General features: G+C 39.8%; 1 protein-coding gene across 7 annotated transcripts in view; it reads left to right on the top strand.

Annotated features, from left to right (window-relative positions):
- The window catches only part of CACNB2 (calcium voltage-gated channel auxiliary subunit beta 2), a 256,830-nt gene that overhangs the window by 107,141 nt on the left and 127,055 nt on the right, over positions 1–22,634 (top strand). The window contains exon 1 of one of the 7 annotated variants that reach the window (XM_063324697.1): positions 18,102–21,277. The exons of the other annotated variants lie outside the window; for them this stretch is intronic. Coding sequence (XP_063180767.1) covers positions 21,227–21,277 — 51 coding nt within the window. The 5' untranslated portion in view covers positions 18,102–21,226. Of the gene's footprint in view, positions 1–18,101; positions 21,278–22,634 lie in introns of those variants that run through there. 7 annotated transcript variants of the gene reach the window in all.

The raw sequence follows: 22,634 nt of genomic DNA, 5'->3' as shown, positions 1-22,634 counted from the left end.
CCATAGCTGCCCTGATGTGGGCACTCCTGGCAAGATGTTAGTAAAGATCATCCATCTTTTCAGCTTGCCTCCTCCTGGGCAAGCATGACCTCCAGGCTCAGGGGTGCTGCAGCTTCATACGTTCATGAATGTGAACTGGGGACTCTGTTGACGGAGGGTGTGAGAAATACCTTCAGTGAGACCTGTTTCTGGCATTTTTCAGGCATTAAGTCAGCGTATTAGAGAGAGCTGTATTTTTAACCGGGATTGCTTCCTAGCAACGGACCATTTACTGTACTATGGGCTTAAAATGTAATAAATAATTTTAGCTTTCCTACTTTAACCTCGGTGGATTACACTAATGCCTCAAGGCTCTTTTCCTGTGCTATAGTATACGCCTTCCGGTACAAGACAGAAAACTACTGTCAAGGCCATATTGTGCTTAATCCCAAACGCTGTTAAACTTTTTTTTTTAGCATAACGATGGTAACATAATTTCTGCTACCTTTCTACTAAACAACTAGCTAAGAAAATATTTAGAAACTCAAGGGACTGCTATCCAAAAGCTGTCCTGATTTATACTTTCACAAGTTAAAAAATAATTAAAAAATAGTTAAGTCATCTTGTAAAAGCTGTAAATAAAAATGAAGGAGAAAATCAGAATGGGGGTGGTTAACCTTTAAATCTGATAAATTTCTAGAATTTTTATTTATTTCCATGGGATAGGAGGGGATATATTTTGCTGGTTGGTTTTCTGTTAAGATTATTATTTGATTTTTTAAAAAAAATTATCTTAACTCATTTCCTTCTAATTCTAAATATTTAAGACTTAGTACTGAATGATTTTCACTTTATGATTCAATTTTGACTTTTATATTCATGTTACAGTATTGTTTTGTAGAACTTACTCCAAAAGTAGTTTTGATTTTCAGCTGTAACCAGTGTATCATAACCAATGTATCATGCTGAAGGCAAATAATAAACCTGTCTGGCTTGAGCAGCTTATAGTCTAAATAAAACCTGTCCTGTTTAAAGAGGATACTTTGACTGAAGTATTTAAATGGTCTAGACCTGATAGTGCAAGAAGGCAAAGGTCATACAAGTCATTTTCTTCCATGCCCTCCCACCTTCGAGACGTTGGTTAATCTAAAGTAAATCATCCCCCCCAGTCGACGAAACTGCCTTTTCATCAGCACAGTGTCAGCTTTAGTCACGTAGACTAAAGCAAAAATGGCTTTTAGGCACATTTTGAATAGCTAGAAATGGTTGTAGAAAGAAGCAAATAATAAACCTTCAATAAATTCCAGCCAGTGGCTACTCCTTGTAGACTTCTAAAATATCTTAAAGTGTAATTGTGGAATAGATTAACCAAAGTATTTTAAAATGCTTTAATTACTGTAAAGTTCTAATAGTATTTTGAAATTATTTAAATTTTAATTTATTTTTAAAATTTGAATATTTGAAATATTTATATATTCTCCAAATATAAAAATATTGGATATTTGAAATACTAAGTTATTAAAACAACTAAAAATATTCTTTACCATTCAAAAGAAATATCTACTGATTTAGCCCTTGTAACTATATTTATGTCCCATTCAGCATTGAGATCAATAGGCTAGAAATCTCCTGAGATTTAGCGATGTTTTTTATTTATTATAATTTTTTAGCTTTTTAGCTTTAAATTTTATAGTTTTTTATTTATTATAATTTTTGTCCTGTTTTCTTTTCTAGTTTTTTCTTACTGGGTCTGGGCTAAGTGTTTTTTCGATATTTCTCGAAGTGATAACCTTTTTCTTTACCCTATTTATTTAAAATGTGAAGTAAAAGTCTTTGGGCCAATTTTGTTGTTATTTATGCATCGGCAAAGCAAATCACAGCTGTCAAGTTTTGTGCACACCATGGAAGATGTTTATGCAAATCACTGAATAAGTCATTTTGCATGCTTAATGTAATTTTGCATATAATAAAAAACTTCCATTTGAAAAACAAAAGCGCTGATGAAAAACGTCTGTTCACTCCGGTTGGTGAAGTCTTTTATTAGATACAGGGTAAACATAAATGGTAAACATACTGCCCTATTACCATGTCTCAGTTCTTGCCTGGTGGGAATAAAAAGGTTATTTCTGTCTTGTTTCTTTGCTTCAGGTGCTTTTCTGTTTGATTACCAATTAATATTAACTGTGGTAACGAGTATGTAGTATGGAAGCTGAAACCAAGATCTCAGCAGTCTGGCAGATGGGAGATATGTTTAGCTGTTACTGAGATGCAAAGGGAAATCATCAATGAATTCATGACACAGTTCATTACCCAGGCCCAAATAAGTATAAGTTTCTAACGGCGGTTTGTACTTCTAACATACAGTCTTAATTAAGACTTTTCTTAAAACCGAGTCCTGAATTAGACATAAATTTTTAAAATATTACATTTTTTAACCCCAAATGATTCATTTTGTACTTGCATTTCAGTAAAAGTAAACTGAAAAAAATTATTTTGGTGTACTCCTAGTATTGTACGAGACATTGCATTATGTTACAAGACACTGATTTGGCCCCTGCTCTCAAAAATGAATTATTCAAGCAGCTCTAACTAGAGTGATAAAACATGATCTTCAGCATTGCTTTCCTGCTTTTCAGTCTGCCAGACGGGATGCTTGAAATCTGCTGATTTTCCCTACTTTTCATGCAGCTACATGTTCATTATTTTTATTCTGTTAAACTTTTTATGCGCTTGGGTCTCAATCTTTTGCGTGTTTTGTTGCAGTAGCTCGCTCCTGTTTGTGCACGCTCTGAAGCTGCCAGATGAAGTCTGGCAGGGGAATGAGGCGGAGATATTCTGGGATCTCGGGGTTAGGAGCTGAGCTCTTGTTTGTCTCAAGAGTAAGATGCTTCTTTCCCGTAAGAATTTTTGGAGCCTTGTAGGAAAGAGCTTTCAGGGTTAAAACATTGCGTTTCGCTTCTACCCTAGCCAGATCTTTTTGTGGATCTGGTGCTTCCCATCCTTCATGAGCGTGCCGTACCTCGGCGTTGGCTTTAGCTGCCTGGCACAGCTGGATGTGGATCCAGTCGCAATGCCCTGAAGCGCCAGTAACTCCAGGAGGTGGCCAAGGGGGGCAGCTCAAAATTCAGCCAAGGGCAACACTATGATGTTCCCCCTGTGCGTGGCTCTGAACGCGCAGCTCAGTGGAACTGTGCCCAAATGTAATCGACACCACCTATTGTGATGGGAGATTGTACAGGTGGCTTCTCTAGTGTTGTCCATGAATTACGCTTTTTTCAAGGTCGGGATAATTAAATCTAAAAATGCTGTATAATAAACATTAGGATTATGCCAAGCTTAAAACGTTCCATAGTGTCTCTTATTTTGTGCCAGGAAGATTTCAGCCCTTATAAAAATTATAGTTTGAGAAGTATTTTAATGGCTTTTTTTTATTGAGCTTCTGATTTTCTCTTTTATGTGTACCTTGACATGAGAAAAGGTGAAAACAGTGAATGTATTTCAGAGCAAAAAGGCATGCTGAAATGAAGCGTCCGTGTTGATATGGCAATGGGCTGCAGAGCACTGAGCTGAAAACTGATTTGGAAAGGCTAAGGTTGTATTTTTCAGGTCCTAAATTTTCTGCGAGATGTCTTAATTGCAGTTTTCTATATGCTTTAGAAATCTAAAGCCAGACGGGCTGGGGCTGTGGGCAGGGACCCTGTAGGGCCTTTTGCTGGCCTGTGCCGGGAGCTGCAGAATCAGCTCCTTACTCTGTTTTTTTTCCTTCTACCTTCTACAAAACCCTGCCATAAAGTGAGTTTATGCTGCTGGCAGCACTTGATGTTTTTATCCTTCCATATTTTCTATTGTCTCAGTTTCAAGATGAATTATAGTGAGATTACAGTAAGAACATGTCTTGTGAATTTTCTTTAGTAAATCCGAGAAGATTAGTCCAAATTGTAGACATAAGAACAAAATATTAAAGTAGTTGCACTAAAATCCCAAGGATGAAACATCGTCCTGAGTTCCTCTGAAAAGTAGCCTTGCCAGCTCCACCAAGTGACCTTCTCCAAGCCCGCTTCTTTCTCTACTTTGAAGTATTTTCTTATTCTGTTGCACGCAACCTTCACTTACCTGACCCCTTTCGAAGCATTTTGGTGAGCTTCAGAGATATTTATAATTGACTGCAGTGTTTTACGGTATACCATTATCGGTTGCCAGTTGATGGTAAGGGAAGCTCCCCCATGTCTTTTAACTCTCTGATGGGCACCCCAAAAGACTTTCAATGTTGCTGTGTCAGTGTTACGCTTGAGACTCGTGGTTCTTGGTTCATAAAACTGTATTGGTGTTGTTATAGCAGAACTTAGAAAATTCTATTGCAATCAAATGCAATTTATTTCCTGAGACAACTTTAAAAACACCTGGTTTATGGTGAATATGAAATATTGAGATACTCATCAGTATTTGTTGCACATACGCCTAAGTATTTGTGTAGATAACTGTCTGACTTGAAGAAAACCACATACTTACTAAAATCTTTAGTTGACTTGGTAGTCTTTGATTTTTCTTACCAAAATTTGTATTCAAGGAAGTGTGAGGGAGTGTAAAGTACTATGGAGCAGACACAAATTTCCTCACGCTGCTGTCCTGCATTTTTTCAGGGTTTTTATATTACTGCTTTGCTAATGGAAACCAGAAAAAAATCCTCGTAGTCTCATATGTGGCAGAGTTAAAAATGAGCTTTACCAAGGATACTAAATTTGAGTATTTTACATAAGTCAAGAGATAACAGGTGAGAAATTGGAGTGAAACTGGAAAATAAGCTGTGACAAAATCAGTGTTTTTTAAATGGCCCCCAGGTGTTCTGCGAAGAGGTATCAATGGAAATGAAGAGATATGTCATGTCACTCATGTCCCTTATGTCACGAGGACAGAAATATCCTGAAAAATATAGGTGTATTTATCTGCATATTACGGCATTCCTGGCTTTGCCATCAGGCAGAGCAGCGTCTCCTTTCAGCCCCGCTGTGAGCTGCCCGCTGTGCAGCGCTGTGAAGAGCTCGCGGGCACAGCCGGGTGAGCCCTTCCTCGCCTGCGCAGGCGGCCGGACGTGAACACGGAGCTGATAAAGCCAGGCTGCCAAAGAGTACGAAACCCTGGACCTGGTGCAGAAGCCGGCCCTGTATAATTCCTACATGGCATAAATGGGAAATTAGAGACTTAATTTTGAGTCCTTCTCCCCAGAGGTGGCACCGTTGCAGACTGCCCTTTATTCCACGGAGATTATAGTCTCAGCACGGCAAGGAGCTGAACATGGAAATATTTATAAAACTGGTCTCTATTTAGTAGAGAAGACCTCTTTCTTTGCAGGGTCTGGTTTTATTTATATCATAAAGCTTAGTTTCCTATGCTAAACCCTCAGCCTTATATCCAGGGTTACAGATAATGAGCCCTAAGTGCAGCTCAGGCAAGGAGGTGCGAAATGGCCTTGAGCCATCAGCCCTGGGACAATGACGTGACCTGATCTAAACTTTGCCCGTCTCTGCTTCCGCAGCCTCTGGGATGCTCAGTCCGTCGCTTCTCCCTGTGTTCCCCTGCCCTCGCAGGCCCTTTATCTGGGAGCCAGGAGCTAAATGTTGTGAAAACAGCCGCTCTGCTCTCGCTGCTGCAGCGTCTCATTTTTAACGCAGTCCTAGGACACTGAACAAATGGGTTTGTTATTTTTATCTTACACATTAGATGGTACTCTGGCTTTCTGATACTCTCTTTCTAAATATTTTGCTTGCATTTTATAATTTGTGATGTACCTTTTAGATATACAATAAATGAAGGACGATGCTACCCCTTGCAAAGACTCGATTCTTTCCAAATGGGTGTCCCAAACTAGAGGCCAAAGTTGTCATCGTCATTTTTGATTTCTTTCTCAAAAAAGACAGCATTTTCACCATTTCTGTGTTCTAATACAAGTACAGTCAAGTGGAAAAGGCTTAGAAATTAAATTGTAGCACTAGGCAAACTGATTCAATGGCATTGAAATGTCATTTCTAGAATTATCCGGCTTACTGGGGAATGTTTCAAGGAATAACCTTCTGGCGTGGCAGACTACAGTGCAGGGATTAGAGGGGGCTTGCACAGTGGGCCAAATTCTGCCTGGTGTTAATTAGGATTGTGTGAGTGTAAGTGAGGACAAGAACTGTCTCAGTGATGGCCATTTTATTTTTAAATCTGTGGTATGTTTGTGACGTTATTTTTTCGCGGCTAGGAGTGGGTTCATACCCCTTTTACTTAAAAAGAAAAAAAGATAATCAGACGATGTGTTGACAAATTGTTCTACTAAGTCACAGCATCTGTTTTGTTTTCAGAAATTTAGTATATGTTTAGGACCCTGCTTTCAAGATAAATACATCTGATTTTAATTTTGTCTAATTAACCCTGCAATATTACCCTGTGAGCAGGCCCTAGAGTTTTGAAGGTTTCTGAAAACCTCCTTAGATCATAATTGAATGCCTTTTACAGAGGTGTTCCAGAAAAGCAAGAAGGCTCCCAAGGAAACCACAGAGTGAAGAATAGGTGCGCAGCCTGAGAGGTCCTACAACCATGCCTGCCGGTGTGGGGGGACAGAAAGGAAGAAAGAAACTCATGACAAAACTTAGGAATTTGTCTCCCAAAACCTGTGAGCAGAAGGACATGGGAAGTTAAGACAGACGAGCTTTACTGCAAAATGTTTGCACAGGGCTTTGCATACTTCCCAAATTGCTATTTCACAGTGTCAGAATGAAATATTTGAAGACACAGCTGTGAATTTTGAGTTGGTCCAAATGTAGACTAGAATATGCCACCCGCTGCTGCCTTCTTCCAGAGGCTAGAAGAAATTGGAGCTGATTAAATGGCATTAATACTGTTATTTTCAATGCTGTTCTTTTGATCTCGGAGTCTTTGCTATTTTTAAGAAATCAGATCAAAAGTTCAAGTGCTAAGAGGTGCTATAATTGTAACAAGCTTCTAACATCGTGAAGTGAACTTTTGGAACTGTCGCTAAAAGGATGACTGCGACCGATTTAATGGTGGTTGGTGGGAGCTACCAAACAGCTTATTGAAAGGAAAATGTAGGGCAAAGAAGAAGTACTTGGATTTAAATTATTTTCTGAGGAAATAAGACAACATGTGAGCTGTATTTTGGCCGCTTCATTTCTACTTGGAAAAAAATTGCACGTGTGTGCTGGTGGTAAAGAGTGTGGAAGGGCGTGAGGAGGAGAAACGCACCCAGCCCAGCTGCCGAGCCACTGAGTGGCAGATCGTTTGCGGGGCAGTGATTTTTCTTCATTTGCCTTCTACTGGGCATCTGGCAAACTGCTAATTTCATGCTAATTTCCTGAAGTTCATTGTGGGAATGATCGGGCCAGTTTTTAAAGAATTCGTAATTCTGTTATTTAATTGACTGGTTTGTAAGTATGTGTTGAACATGGCCAGGTTTACAAAGCAGAAGATGTTGCTTGCAAAATAAAGCTTGTTTGTGTTGATATTGCAATTTGAAACAATTAATTTCAAGGATTTTTTTTTTTTAATTATTATTATTCAATTTACTGCAAAAAAGAGATCTGACAAGACTTGAAGCCACCTGGCTTGTGAATGCTGACTTCTGCTGACGTTCTGATACAGGTATACTCCACTTTATAGACCAAGGAGCAAGCCTTATTCAATAATTAATTATTTGAGTTCTGTTTCCTTGTTTAGACCGTTGGAGTTGGAAAAACATTTAATGATTGCCTATGCTTACTTTGTTAATGTTTTTTGTACTCTGTATGTGATTCTGGGCATTTAATATTATTATTCATAAGAATTCCCATTTTATTTATATATGCCTGTAAAGTATTTTAAAGTAGTTTTTTGCCACTGTGGAAAATGAAGACCTTTAAAATCAGTCCTGTGATTAAATGATAAGATTAGCTAGTATGTTTGAAAGGGGAGAATACAGTAGAAATGACTAACTTTCATAATTTTTGCCAGCCGCCCATGCACCCTTAGCTCATCAAGGAAGGTGCTGGCAGCTGTTTGTTTATGTTAAGAGGGGATGGCATTTATGTCTCTTGTTAAATCCTTGATTGACGCAAACTGCCTAAATCTCCTTAGGAAGAAACAATCACTGCGAGGCACGCTGGGACGGGTGGGCAGGAGACTCCTCTCATGCGCAGAGCGGTGTCAGGACAAACGTGTGCCTTGTGTCACTCGGGCTTGTCCCCGGAGGTTTGCTGAAGGAGGGGAGGGCTGCGGAGCTGCAATCCAACCCTCCCGCTGTGCTCCCTGTGCGCAGCCGTGGCCGGCGAGGTGGATGGGCTGGGCTAGGGACTGAGTTCGGGGTCAAAATCTACAATGCGACCATGCTTGAATTTGCTCTGACAATACCATAAAGAATAAGTCGTAAAAATAACAAACGGAGAGTTAATTTTTCTGTCCTCTATTGGAATTTCCCTCAATGGATCAATAATCCCAGTGAATTTTTGTGTTTGTTTCTGAATGGAATTACAGCATACTGCTTTCTCTAAGTAAGCTGACTGTGCAAAGAAGGTGAAAAATTGAAATTATATTGCATGTTCTAGTTTAAAGAAATAACTAAACCTGGTGGTTTTGCAGTTGAGGCACCATCCTGGAGGTATTTAAAGACGGGTAGACATAGTGCTTAGAGATATAGCTTAGATTAGTGATGGTTTTTGTCAGAGTTGGGTTGATGGTTGGACTAGATGATCTGAAAGGTCCCTTCCAACCTGGGCAACTCTATGATTCAATGATTCTGTGACCTATTTCATGACTTACCAGGCTTGTCAGTGGCAAACCAACACCTGGTCTTCCCATTCTTTTGTGCATTCTTTCTCACTCAAACTCATGTGCAAGCATGTCAGGAGATCAGAAAAACGTGAATAAGGAGAGAGGGGGTTCTCAACCCTCCATCAACAGGGGTCTGTCACAAAATGTCCTGTACAACAGCTTTAAACCAAAAATACTGGAGATGTAGCAGCTTCCAAATGACCTGACTTTTCTAAGTACCTGAATGATATATGTTCTCCACTGCAAATTAGTTTATTTTTGTCAGGGCTGATCTAATGGATTTACTACAGAAATAATTTTGCAAGTAATTGATCTTTCTTTAGCTCTACCGGATTTCATAAGCAAAAAAGGACTAAGCTTTTTTTTTTTTTTTTAAGGAAATTGTATTTCCTGACAGATCTCGGGTGGGGTTTCAGGTATTTAAAACAAAAGGTCTGCTGCTGTTTGAATTAATTCTGATTTCCTGGGTGTTCTAAGAAAGTAGGATTTGGAGTAGGGGTTTCCTTGCAGTGTTTTGTTTGGTTGCTTTTTGAGGAGTGCCAATACAGGAAAAAAACACAGTAAGTTGAAGCAAAATGGATTAAAAGACAATTGGAAGGAAAATCGTATTAATTAGGAAAAAAAAATCAAAATATGGTGAAAGCAACAGGTGATATAGAGGGAGAAGAGAATGATGATGTATATAAGTGAGTGACAGAAGATGGAAGCAGAGAGAAGACAGAGAAAAGAATTAATCCAGAGATGAAGGTAAGCTTTTAAATCAGCTTGAGTAATAGGCATGGTTGAAAAAAGGTGGATTCTTAAAAACTGATCAGATTTATAGACATTCCTTTGAGGCAATTTGGTTGAGATCTTAATGTTTTCAGATATACCAAACTGAAATTTGGTATTCAAACAGTCAGATACAACTGAGTATTGGTTTGGTATCTGTAGCTCAGGGCTCACTGTTGTCAGACACCATACAACTGTGCAAATTGTTCTTTTTCTGTGTTGCCAATAACTTCTGCACGGTACGTGGAAAACCACGCAGCCTGGTGAAGAGCGCTTCATCTCTGACTTCTCTGTGCTATCAATGAAACAAAATATGCAATAATTAAAAATTCAGTCTACAAGATTTTTTCAGTTTCTAATACTTCAAGAAAGAGATGTATATGATGAATTCCATGGTTTTTTACCATCCAAGAGCTGGAAAAGGTACGCTGCAAGGCAGGCAGAGGGGTTTGGATGGGCAGGACAGCACTTAGCACGCTGCAGCCATGCATCAGGTTCAGAATTGTTTCTGGAGTAAAGTATGCTCTTTTAGAAAATCCTTGTGTTTTATTCCATTCTTTCCCTTCTTTTGTTTTGGTTACACAAGCAGCCTAATTGCTTTTGTAATTCACATTCTTTCTGTTCTACAATATATTCACCTCTCTGCATCATGAGCTAATCCCAAAATATCTGTTATGTACCAGAAATAGCAAATGGGGTTTTGTGTTCTGTTTTGTTTTGGTTTTGTGTTGTTTTTGGTTTTGGTTTTTTTCTAGAAGGTTCTTTCCAGCAGCCTCTTGTCTAAATACTGCCCAGCAATCCCGTGGCATTCCCCGGATCTGGGACACAAAATCGTTCTCTTAATTCCTGTCACTGATTACTTTCTGCTTCTGACCAGTCTCTGGAGCTGAAGCACGCAGATTTAGTATGTTTGATTTGCTGCGCCACTGAAATCTTTTATCGGCCAAGAATAAAAAAACAAAACCAAAACAAAAAACCCACCTAAACCTGTTCCCTCTGCAGCTGTATGGGAGGAAGCACAGTCTGGGGGCAGCCATGAAGTTTGAAATTCTCTCCAGGTGATCCAAAGTGAACATACACTTTAATTTGCATTACGTTATACTGATCTGAATGTTTGTTCTTACCAGGTAATTTGCTGTGGAAAGGTGAAGGGAAATAGTGGTTGGCATGGGTCAGTGTCAGTGAAAATTTGTCCTAAAGAGGTTTATAGAAATAACCCCATTGCAGGGAGATAAATATGTATTTTTCTTAATGGCTGCCATCAGCAATCCTAAATCCGCATGTAAAACGCCTGGAAGTATAGTGGATGTGTACGTAACCCAGGCCTTAAAGAAACATCAGCTGCATTAAACTAACCAGGCATTTAAATTACAGTGCTGCATCCGACACAGTTTTGTTTTCTAAATCTCCTTTTACATGCTTTACCAAAGCTTTATGGAAATAATTAACTGAGTTAAAGTGAAAAAGGAAGAACAGAAATAAGCCGATATTAGCAGTGCTCAAATTTGTCCAAAAGTCTCAAAGCCTGTAAGACCCGTGCGAGATGCTCTGCGCTGTGTGGGCAGTCGGTGGCCTGGCCCTGCCTGCCGGGGGGGGACGGCTGGGTGTCCCGCCAGGCAGGGACGTAGGGGAGCCTCTGGAAAGACACCGGAGAGGTTTAGCAGCACAGTGTCTGTCTGGGTTGGTTCTGTCTGGTGCCAGGTTGAAAGAAAACTCCAGATGAGCAGGTGAGGATATAAAATGGAAATACTTGAGTTGGCTCAGAAACAATGGTGAAATGATCGCCTGAGTGCGCTTTAAAGTACATTTGTGGCCATAAATGGGGCCTGGCTTTGCCTGTGGTTATTGAAGCTGTCTAGCCCTAAGGCTGTTTCTGTACGCGGGTGCTGAGAAGCATCAGAGGTTTCCTGGCACAGGAGTGCAACTCTGCAGAGTTGTCGGAGTGGTCCCTGGTGTGCGTTTGGCCAGGACTAACTCGCAGTCTTCCAGGCAGCTCTTTGGCATCGCTTGTGAGACAGCACAGGCCAGATAGTATAGTATTCCTGCGGGGCGGTTTGGATTCAGCCATCCTCTTTTGAAGGGGAAGAGAGTTAGTTTAATACTATGGAGTATTAAAAAGCCAGTTGGCTTTGGTTCAGGAGCATGGTTCAGGCAGGTTTGATGCATTAGATCCCACTAAGGGGATCCAGGAATGCTGTCCCACGCTGGTAGTCACCAGTTTGTCTGCTGGGGCCCTGCAGTGGTTGCTCTGCTAACTGCTAGGAGTGGACCAGGAGCCAAATAAGCTAGGAGAAGTCCTGAACTTCCTCCAACCCTTGGAGACACCTCCATGTTTACTGAAAAAGTGTTCCTGTTTCTTCCCTTGTATGAAAGATGGGCATTTGCATGGCCGAGATTACATTTTAGCAATCATTTGTAAGTCATGTTGTGCTTGATAATTCACAGAGCAGTAGCTGTTTCACAGAGTAATTTTTTTTTACTGCACAGCGGATCTGAAATGCAATCAGTGGTATTGCACTGTCTGTTAAAAAATGTTAAGACACTTGTTAAACTGTTCTCCATGTTCTCCTGCTTTTGCAGAATAGTACTTTCACAAATATGTTCTGTGTTGAAAATGAAACTTTTCAAACCAAATACTGACAATACAGAAAAGTTAAATAGGAAGTGCAGTGTCTGCTGTAACTTCTGATTAAGGGCAAAATCAGGTTTAAACGCTGAGTATATCATGTCCTTGGCTCTTGGAGAATATTAAGGAACTAATCATGGGAAAGAAGTGGACTGAATTATATTAGGGAGGAAAATAAAATAACGCTATCAGCTGAAGTCTCTATTTGCAGAGATAACGTAACCTTCCGGGCAGTTCCTGCTGTCATGGGCTGTCCCTCTGCTGCGTAGTTCATGGTCGAAAGCACTCTTTAGTGCTCTAGGGAAAACTCCTTCCCATAACCTGGTACTTGACAGTACTAACATCTGTCCTGACCTATGTAGTTCAATGGAAATGCACAACAGTTCTTTGAATGTGCATTTTTTTTTCTCATGTGTACAGTCGTCTAAAGGGACTGCTTGCACTTAGTACCACACATTTGGGTGTGATGTTTCTAGAGAATTTGTGCTTTAACACAACAAGGGACTGCTTTTTATTTTACCAGGGGGAAAGGTAAGTCCTTGATCACAAAAACAGAACCAGAGTGAAAAAAGAAAAAAAACCATAAAAGCAATGAAAATGAAACTTTAAGTATGTTTAACAACACCCTTCTTCCCTGGAAGATTTTGCAGAGGCATCTCTCAGCCCTGAAGCCTTAGGGGCAGCTTAGCACCATGACTCTTCTGGGAGTTATGTTTTATATCAGCCCTTAAGCTAACTTTGAAAGTCGAAGAACTCAGTGGGCATCTCCTTTTCTTCTCTCTTTGTTCCCCTTATCTGTTAATTTAGCACCTGTCACAAAACACGCTGTACCCAGTTAAACCAAAGATTTATCTGGCTTTTTTCCAATAGTAGCCAGTGGCAGAAATAAGGAGAACTATAAGCACAGAGCAAGTGCGTGGAGATACCCTTCCACAAGACAGTTTATTCTCCACAAAGTGTGGCACAAGAACTGTGACAGTGGTACTATAGACAAGGTTTATTTAATGTGTGTTCACGGGCTCTCAAGAGATTTGTGTTCCAAAAATATGTCGTGTCCTCTCACTTTTTGGGTCCAGTTCTGTCATTTGCTGTGTATGTTATTTACACGACAGAGATACAGTTTCTAAACTTATACTGGGGTGGTTGGAATGGCTCAAGTTCTTTCTTGAGGACTGATCTTTGGGATCAAAATGCAACCGGAGAGATGCTTCTGCCTTAAGGGGTTTGTCTGTATATGAAATCTGTCGTACCCATTAATTAGCACCTTCCTTCTACTTTAAAAAAGCTTCTTTTTCGTCATCTTGTGAGTGCACGACAAATGTTCTGCATGTCTTCCAAAGACGTGTGGCCTTGCAAGAGGATCTCTTGCTGTTGTCAACTACTCGGGGGTGAGGTGCTGCTGCTGGAGCAGAAGGCTTTCTCTTACACACCAAATTTTGGTGCCACAGGCAACAAAAAGATCGCATGTTCCCATTTCAAATGCTGAGGAGACACCGTGGTCTTCAGAACAAGCAGCCCTTTCTGACCATATTCTTCCTGCCGTAGCTCTCCTCTGTAAAGTGGTCAAAAAGCCCCCTTCATCGTACAGTCTTTTTGAAGCTATAGAAAATGCTGGTGATGACCTTCTCAGAAAATTCCAAGAACAAGTTAGTAATACAGGCTTCAGAGAAATACAGGAGGCCTGGGGCCCAAACAGGAGAACAAACAGGAGTAAAAAAATATAAGGTAGCAGGTCAGTAACCATTCATCTGTGTGCTGAAAAATGTAGGAGCTCTCTGGAAATCAGAATGATTATGTAGGTGAGCACAAGGGAATTCAATTAAAGCTGACCAAATGCTTAATTGCTTTATTTTGTAGTCTTAATCTTCTTTCAAAGTAGGCTCTGTGTGTAACATATTGTAGTTTAACCTTGGTATGACTGTGGTTTTTGTCATTCTTTCCATGCTTATAATAACAATAATAATAAAAAAAGAATTACAGTGTTTGTTACTATTAAAAAGACTGTCAGTATATTTTGCTGTGCTACATTCTTTTCTTGAGCCTATTTACATGTCTTAATTGGCATGCAATTGCTTTCCTAATCCAGATAAGTAGTGTTGAACTGTGAAATGCAAAGTCCAGTGCCGTTTAGATTGATGGGTGGAAATTCTGCTGTTGTTTGCAAAGGATAACTGGAAATTCTGCATTGCGGGCCTAAAAAAACTATAACTTCTGTAGGCTGTAGTATTCTGTGATAAATGGTGAAAATACGTGAAATACGATAGATGAGAGTGTGAATAATCCACTGTTATTGCATTGGTACAAGTTGGAAAAATAATTTTAAAATAACTTATTTTTAGTCCTTTTAATTAATTGTTGTACTGACTATTTTTGATATAATCTTAGAGGCTGTAATCTGAAGAGCATTCTCTGATTCCTGTAAACCCGTGCGCTTCACTGGGTAGTAGTTCTGGTTCATGTATTTATTTCAGCAAGGCTTTTTCTATAGTAGTGACACCGAATTCTTCACAAGGATTTAGTGATAATCCGGTTAATATTTTATTGTTTGTGCAATTACAAGGATGGATATGGATATCCTTATGTTACGTTTTTATTGTCGGTAGGGGAAAAAATGCAACTTTACAAGAAATCCTAATTGTTCTTCACTCGAGGAAAATTATCCGTAAGAAGAAAGTAGGTTATAACAGTTTGTTATATTTCTTCATTACGTATAGCCTAACAAGCTATCATATGGAGAGCTTTCACTAATTGATAGCAATCCCTTCCAGACTTCACTCTGGAGTTGTACATAAACAAATATGCACATATTGACAATTGCTTTATGTGGGCTGTGCAACGGTACTTCATGTCGTTTCTACTTCACTATTAGATCGCTTTGCTGTCTCCTGAGGAAGATCACAGTTTATTCTAGGATATACAAAGTATATGTAATACTTTGGATACTTCGTGTAAAAATAATGTAGGGGAAGAGTACTGACCCTGGACCTTCTCCCTTCCAGTAGTTCCAGCTGTGGCGATAATGGTCTGCTGTGGTTTTTATCCTCTGTGCAGAGATGGATATGAATTTGCAAAGCACAGAAGTTAAAATAACACACTGGAATACATTTAGGATTTATGTCATACAAAATAGCATTATTTATTTCACTCCTTTTTGGGACAATATGTATTAACTTGTGTGTTTGATTGAACAGAATTGCAGATCAGCTCAGCTTTTCAAAAATACAGACGTCTGTTAAATAGAAATGAATTTATACACACAGAATTGTGTCTGTTGGAACTTGCATGGCAGAAATGGGCCCCAGATGTTACAGTTATGTAAGGGCCTAATCTAAAGCCAACCGAAGAGAGCCTTGTGGGCTTCAGATCACGCCAATAAGACCGTTTTCAGGAGAATTAACATCGAAGGAGATTGCAGTGAGCTAACATTGTCTGTAGCTATTGTAAGGATAAAATCAAAATCTATGGATGGAGGGGTGTGCCTTATTCACTGTGGCTGGAGTTAAATTTGTACTTTGAAGGGGAAAAATGTGACATGAATTATCTTTAATAAAACAAGACTTCATTTAAATGTTAAGCACAACTGTATGTATCTCAGCTGTCATTTTTTCTGTTTACTTGAGTAAATGCTTGTGTGTGGGTGGTTAATTATTAATGTTTTGAGTGTGAGATACTTGTTTTGAAGTGGATGTCTTTTCTGCTTTTAAACAGCTACAGCATTATATTGCATAGCTATTGCTATGCATTGCAAAATAGAAATTAAACTCACAAAAGTTTGATTAAACTCACAAAAGAGTTAGGCCCTTGGTGGGTTATCTCATAATGCTTCACAGTGCGGTTTGGGTGGTGAAGGCTTGTTGCCCCACTGCTACCGACATCCTTTGCCTTGCTTTTGTTCCCTTTAGATATTTCATTTTACTGATACGGCAGAAAAAAAAAATACGAAAAAGAGAAAAACCCCAAACCCTGAGTTTCCCACTAGGCTAGGTATGTCTCTCTCCTCCTGGAGGGGTGTGACAAGTGCTGGGACCAGCGGAGGGGAGGGAAGGCACTGCTGGAGATACCAGGGATGGGGACAGGAGTGGAGAGGACCAAGAGCTCTGCTCTAAGCAGTGATGTTTACTTACTTAAATTGCTAGTTTAGCTGTTTTGTGTGATGTGTATGTTTTATGTGCTGCACTCAGATTCCTGTTAATTTCCTAACACATCTTTCAGTGCCATCAGGGAACTTAAATTTTCATCTAGTGATGAAGTTCCTTCTCTGCAGAAATTAAAAATGATCTGTTGGTGCTCTGTGAATGTTGCTTTCCTAACCAACACCTGACCTTGACGTGCTCCTGCACAGTGATCCTGCCTTGTGGATCTTGCAGTAAGGCAGTGTCATGTAAAGGTGAGAGTGCGTTTAGACTGGTGGAATTCCACATTTTTCCATGAAAGTGATTTTTGGCAAAGCAGTGTATACTCAGAAGTTAGGAAGATCAGCATCCACAAAGACGCAACACTTTTCTCTCAGATGCAACTGTTGCTCTTTCTCAGGACCGACAGTTTGCAAGACAAATTCCTTAAGTTAGCTGGTCAAAAATGAGGAACATGAAGGTGCAGTTCTTGGTAAACCAGGCACTCTTGGGATGTATTTTAACTGTAAAACATAGCTGTGAACCTTTTCCTCACAGTAGGTATTGAATCAAGTCAGCTTGCCATTATTAAAAAAAAATAATAAATCTTCTCTCTGTGTTATAGCCAGTAACCCTGCTGGTTTGAGTACTCACCTGTTTCAAACCTTCAAGCCTATTTTGCAATATTTAGGCACAGAGACAAAAACAAGAGATTGACGTTATATCTGATAGTAAAGAAACTTTTCCTTGGAGGTGGGAGACGCTGTTTGTGTCCCTCATTCAAACCAGGCAGAGTGTAGTCGGGAAGCGGGGGGCTGTCCTACAGCTCAGCTCCCACCGTGCTGGGTGAGCGAATGGATTATTTTCTTTTGCCACAAGTATCAACCAGCCACTCTTGCAGCATCTCCCCTGGGACTCTGCTGCGTGAGTGGCCCTATTCATTTAGTGTGCAAAACACCAAGCGGAATGGCCCTTTGGTAAAGATCTGAGAGGGAACAATGAACCTGAGAAACATTCATGAACTTCGGGATGTGCTAGGGAACCGAGCGGTCTCCTGCCGACAGGATTTGGGTGGTTTTGCGTGTTTTCTGGGGAAAGGCTGTTGCAGCAATTTAGGAAATCTGGGTTTGAGTCTGTTTGCTACTGAGTTGTTGACTCGGTGTGAGCTTTGACTAATTTATCATCTGTCTTCTCAACAGAAATGTTGCAGATGTCAAAATTCATATATCAGCTTTGCGTAGGCCTATACAGTGTTCTACTGTCTTGTCATGTTAAATAAATGAGGGATTTTAATACCTTGATGTCTTTTGGTCAGAATGTGTCTTCCAAAAGGGTAAAGGAAGCTCTTCTAAAGTTGACTCTTACCAAGTGGTAACATATGTAACTTACATCAATGGCAAATGGCTAAATATTCACATTCACGTAGAGAAAGGGAACAGCTTGGACCCTACTTAACCGGAGGTTTTTGTATGGGATACTTGGATACCTAAAGAGTTGGCTGAGGAATCTCAGAAACGTGAAGTTATCTTTTGAGAGATTGTGTTAAGACTGATGAGGTACTTGATGACTGAATAAAAGCAAATACGATATCCCAGATAACTGAAGAAAAACAAATGCATTATCTGCTTTTAAAATGGGAAGGAAAGGAGAGACAGAACAATTCTCCTGTATGTGTGTGTGTGTATATATATATATATAAGGTTTAGATACATGGATTTACAAGTTGCTATGCATTACCTGTTCATGCATTTATCCATCAGAAAATGCCAGATAACATAATCCATAATGAGGCAGAATTACAATAAATTGCTTTAATTTGCTTGCCATATGCTAAGCATGCCCACATGTCCACATATAGATCAGCTGATGCACAATAACTTGGTGATGACAAAAATTACTCATATGTCTAAGCTTTCATTACTTCTGAGTTATTGACTGTTGTGATCTCTAACAACTCATTTACTCATTTTTGATCGGGTTTGTCAACAAGAACTTTTTTAGACAGACACCCATTTTCAACTTGGGATGGAAAGAAGCAGAGTCCAGGTACCTTGCTTTGTTAAACAAAAAGACAAAACCAAAAAAACTTAAACATTCACAAGCTTCTGTTTTCTCATGTGCTTAATGGCATTTATAGTCCAAACATAGTAAAATTTCATAAGGTTGTGTTTAAAACTGGTTGAGACTTCTTATGAAAGCACTGTGCAAATACGGAGTGTTTAATGTTAAAGCTACTTCTCCTTTAGTGCTATGCAGGTTTAAAGAATGAATGAAAATAGTAATCATTGGACGAAATGTGTTTCTGTTCTCTTAATAAAGACCTTATATTTTTATGTAAGTGACTGAAGGTCACTCACTTTTGTTCTAAGGCACCTTAATTAATTTGTCAGGTTATGCACAGCAGCAGCTTTTAACAGACCTCGTGCTGCTTAGGTGACAGTTCACCCTCTTGGGCAACAAAGGGCAGAAGTCATCTCGCATTTACTACACGCTAGTTCTGTGACTGTCTGCTGCTCAGAAGTTTAAAAAAATTAAAATAAAAAGAAAGAACAAGAGGCTGTTTCTATTCTATGGCTAGAAGATTTAGGGAGCTTTTGAAACTTTGTGATCAGTACCAGGGAATTTCTCTATTGCTGTTTCTGAAGCTTAAGTCATCTTATTTCTGTGTTTTCTAGTACAAAGTTCTTTTGTTTCAATATTGTAATGCCAAAATTTGCCATGATGACAGCCTGGTCTTGCAAGCTGAGTTTCAGCATTCTGTAAAATCCGCTGAAGGGCAGAAAATAAGCCTCTGGAATCAGAGCTGCCCTGTCCTAATTGCGATATTCCAGCTGGGACTGTGATTGTATATTCTTCAGAGCAGTTCTGATTTGCCCCAAGGCATTTGTGTCCCACAGCATGTGTTAAACTTTTTAAGGATGACAGTTTTGCCAGAAAGCTAGCTCAGTAATTGTACTGTAAAAAACCCCACTTTATTAATACAGTATTGCATCAGAAATTGCTATACTTCTCACAGCCGTCTAAAATTGTATTCGCTGAAGTTTTACTGTTTGCTTCCTCTGAAAACAGTAGTTGTTTTAACATTTCCAGTTTAATAATGCATCCTAGAAGTGCCTTATGGAAGTCAAAATACGTTACGCAAGAGGTTGTCAATGTTCTGGGTATTTTTCTTTGCTGCTATTTCAGGTAAATAGAAATATCTGTTTCATGAGAAATAAATATTTGGCGATCATCAAAAGCCTATGCAAGTTTTCTACTTATTTAATTCTGTTTTGGCATCTGAAGTGAACATAACATGGATATTGGTTTCTGAAGTAGTGGCAAAATTTTAACAATCCTGCATTCCCAGCTTCCCCTTGAAGAAAAAAAGCAAACCTGATCATGTGTAAACCAAAAGTCACTTCTAGTTTCAGTGAGTTAGAGTAGTTAGCAATATGGTATGCAGCTAATATAAATAAGAAATCCCATTTTAAGTTGTGGGGGGAGGGAAGAGGATAACTCTATACTGACCTTGGTACACCTTAAGAGTGGCTGTGTGAAACTACGTCTAGAAATCCGTTAATATAAATGGAAGCCAGTCTGAAGTCTTTATTTTTAAAAAAAATAAAAATAATAATGACTCTGTTTTGATTCTTATTGTGAGGTATATAGGTGGGGTCTGCCCTTCGCTCTCCCAACTACCATCGACTTTACAGAGCGTGATCAGTGTTAAGAGTTTGGCTTTTGGAAATAGGCAATGTTTTCAGCTCCAACAGGCTGGAGTTTTGACTTTATGGGGCTTTGCTCGCCTAGCATGCCTATTAAAGACCAGTCTCGAGGCATAAGCAGAGAAGATTGCCTAGCTCACTGAGCAGCTGGAGCCAAAAAAAATGTTTGTGCTTGTTGCTACTCTCCGGAGTCACTGCCTCATCATTTATTATCTCAGTGGTAGCAGGAGCAGAAAGCGGCTTCTCCGCAGCTCTTTCTCTGTTCATACCGTTCCGTGCCTGTTCCTGCCTTCTCCTTCTGCACCTCCAGAAGCCCCTGACCAATACAGACATGTCTTCTTCATTCTTCTTATTTACTTTTAACCTATTTTAAGCCAGTTGACCCTAATCTTGCAAACTCTTAAACTCATTAGGGTCAATAATATTACGCGTGTGAGTTTTCCTGACGATTTGAGTGGGCTGGCAAACGCATGGAAGTACTGCTATGCTGATGTATCTAGTGAGTTTGTTTTTAGGATGGCAGGTTTTATAAAGAACCATGATTAAGGTTCATTTGAATGCATCTTCTACCATAATATGTCTTTTACCTTAATTGTGGTCAAGCATAATTTTCCTGTTACAGGGGAGATTTCCAACCTAATTGAGATTTCCAACTTGAAATTCCAGTGCCTAATTTCTCTATTCAGGAGCGGGGGGAAAAAAGAAAGAAAGAAAAAAATCCATATCCACAAACATCAAGAAATCGATCATCCAGTGTTCACGTTCAGAGACTTCTCTGTGATTTGTTTCTGGCAGCACAGCCAGTTGTTGTATGTTAACAGGAGGCCATGTGTGCTGCCAGGCATGCATCTGAGATTAATCAAATGTTATGTTACTCCAGCAAGTGTGCAGGCTTCGTTCCTACAGCGGCTGACGTCACCGGGCGCGCGGAGCCCTCCCACTCCTCCGTGGTAATTGATGGTGACGGGCTCTCTGCTGAGCTGTAACGTAACATAGGGACTGAATCAGATCAAGAGCTGAGAGAAATCGCCAGCAAACACTATCGCTCCATATAGGCAAAAGCTGGGCACTTTAAACCGGGCCTTAGACGGAGGAGTGTTTCAAACGATGGTTAATGCAGGATGATTTGCTGAAGTTTTCGCTGGCGCGCTGCTTCGCGTCGGAGGTTTTGCTCCTGTCAGAAGCGTTGCTGCTGCTGGAAGGGCTGGCCCGCGTGGAGCGAGGCTGACATGCTTGACAGACGCCTGATGTCTCCTCAAACTAAGCACATGACTCCTGGGGTAAGCATATGTCGAAGGAGTGCAGGCCAGATGCTCGGGAGCCCTTTAATTTTACAATGCAACGTAGGGGCTGACTTGCAAGTTAACTTAATTACAGTTAAACTGTTTCACTTTGCTCTCGTCTAGCCAAGCTCAAATGTTGTTGAAAAATGTGCCAGCCGTTCCGTGGATGTCCAAACTGTACTTTTGAGCTTCCTTTTAAAAAATGTACTAACTTGCTGTCACCTTGAAAAACGGTAAAAACTGGAGCCGAGGGGAAGGGAAAGCGCTCACAGGTGGCTGTTGCTGAGAGAGCTTCTGTCTATAAGCCTATTAAAACCGTTAAAACGAGGTAGCTTGCTGTTTGTTTTGTGGGTTGTTTTTGGGATTGTGCTAAATGATTGTTTTCTCCTCAATATGAGAGCAATGGGACTCTCTGCTGGCAGTAGTTTGAAGTACATTCTCTTTACAGACACAGATGTTACGCTCTGTATTATCTTTGGTTTGGATTAAGTTGTAACAGGTTCATGATTTTGCTTTGGCAGCATTTGACCAGGTGCGGGTATCCTGGGGCAGGGACTTATGTATATAGTCGCCGATATCCCACTACAGCTGTGCTGGTGAAATAAAATATAAATAGATGACAAATAGGTTTTTTTAAAGTTCCAATTGAATGTGCATTGTTTTCTTTTCTACACTGTAGAAAACAAAGGATGGAGATTAAAATAATAAAAGTAACATAGGCATAAACTTAAGCCAAATCTTTGGCTTAAACTTGCTGCTTTCTATAACTTTTATGAGAGATTTTAATATAGTTGCAGTAAAAGAAGTGTACCAGAGGCATGACAGTAGTTTTCCAGAGTTACTCAGAGAAAACCCAGGGACGGTGTCTTGTGTAACGGCTGCTCCACACCTTTCTTCGGGAAGGAAATCAGATCTGGATCACTCCTATTCCTGGATTATTTAGGGAACTCCACATGGGAGTAGTTATTGCTGACATCCGTTCTGTCCTTCTCCTATGGTCAACTTTTCTTTACTCAAATTAGAAACGTGCTCGTATCGTATGTTTGGGGGGGGCATGATGCAACAATGGAAGTGTGCCATGAAGTAGGAAGGTATACAACTACCACATACAACTCCGCTGGATTTGTTTCCAGCACGGATGTTCAGAACAGCAGAAATCAGCTACTACTAGAATCACAGAGTCATTTAGGTTGGAAAAGACCCTTAAGATCATCGAGTCCAACTGTAGCTATAGCTGTCTTTAGCTTTTTTTCTTATGTAATTAATATACTTAAAAGCTTAAGTCTTTAAGTTTTAATATGTATCTTTTGCAAGCAGTTCTTAAGAGTTCTGATGAGTTAGTGTGTATTGGGAT

Source organism: Chroicocephalus ridibundus, chromosome 2, assembly GCF_963924245.1.
Source record: "Chroicocephalus ridibundus chromosome 2, bChrRid1.1, whole genome shotgun sequence".
Classification (NCBI taxonomy): domain Eukaryota; kingdom Metazoa; phylum Chordata; class Aves; order Charadriiformes; family Laridae; genus Chroicocephalus; species Chroicocephalus ridibundus.
This window is presented reverse-complemented; position numbering and strand designations above follow the sequence as displayed.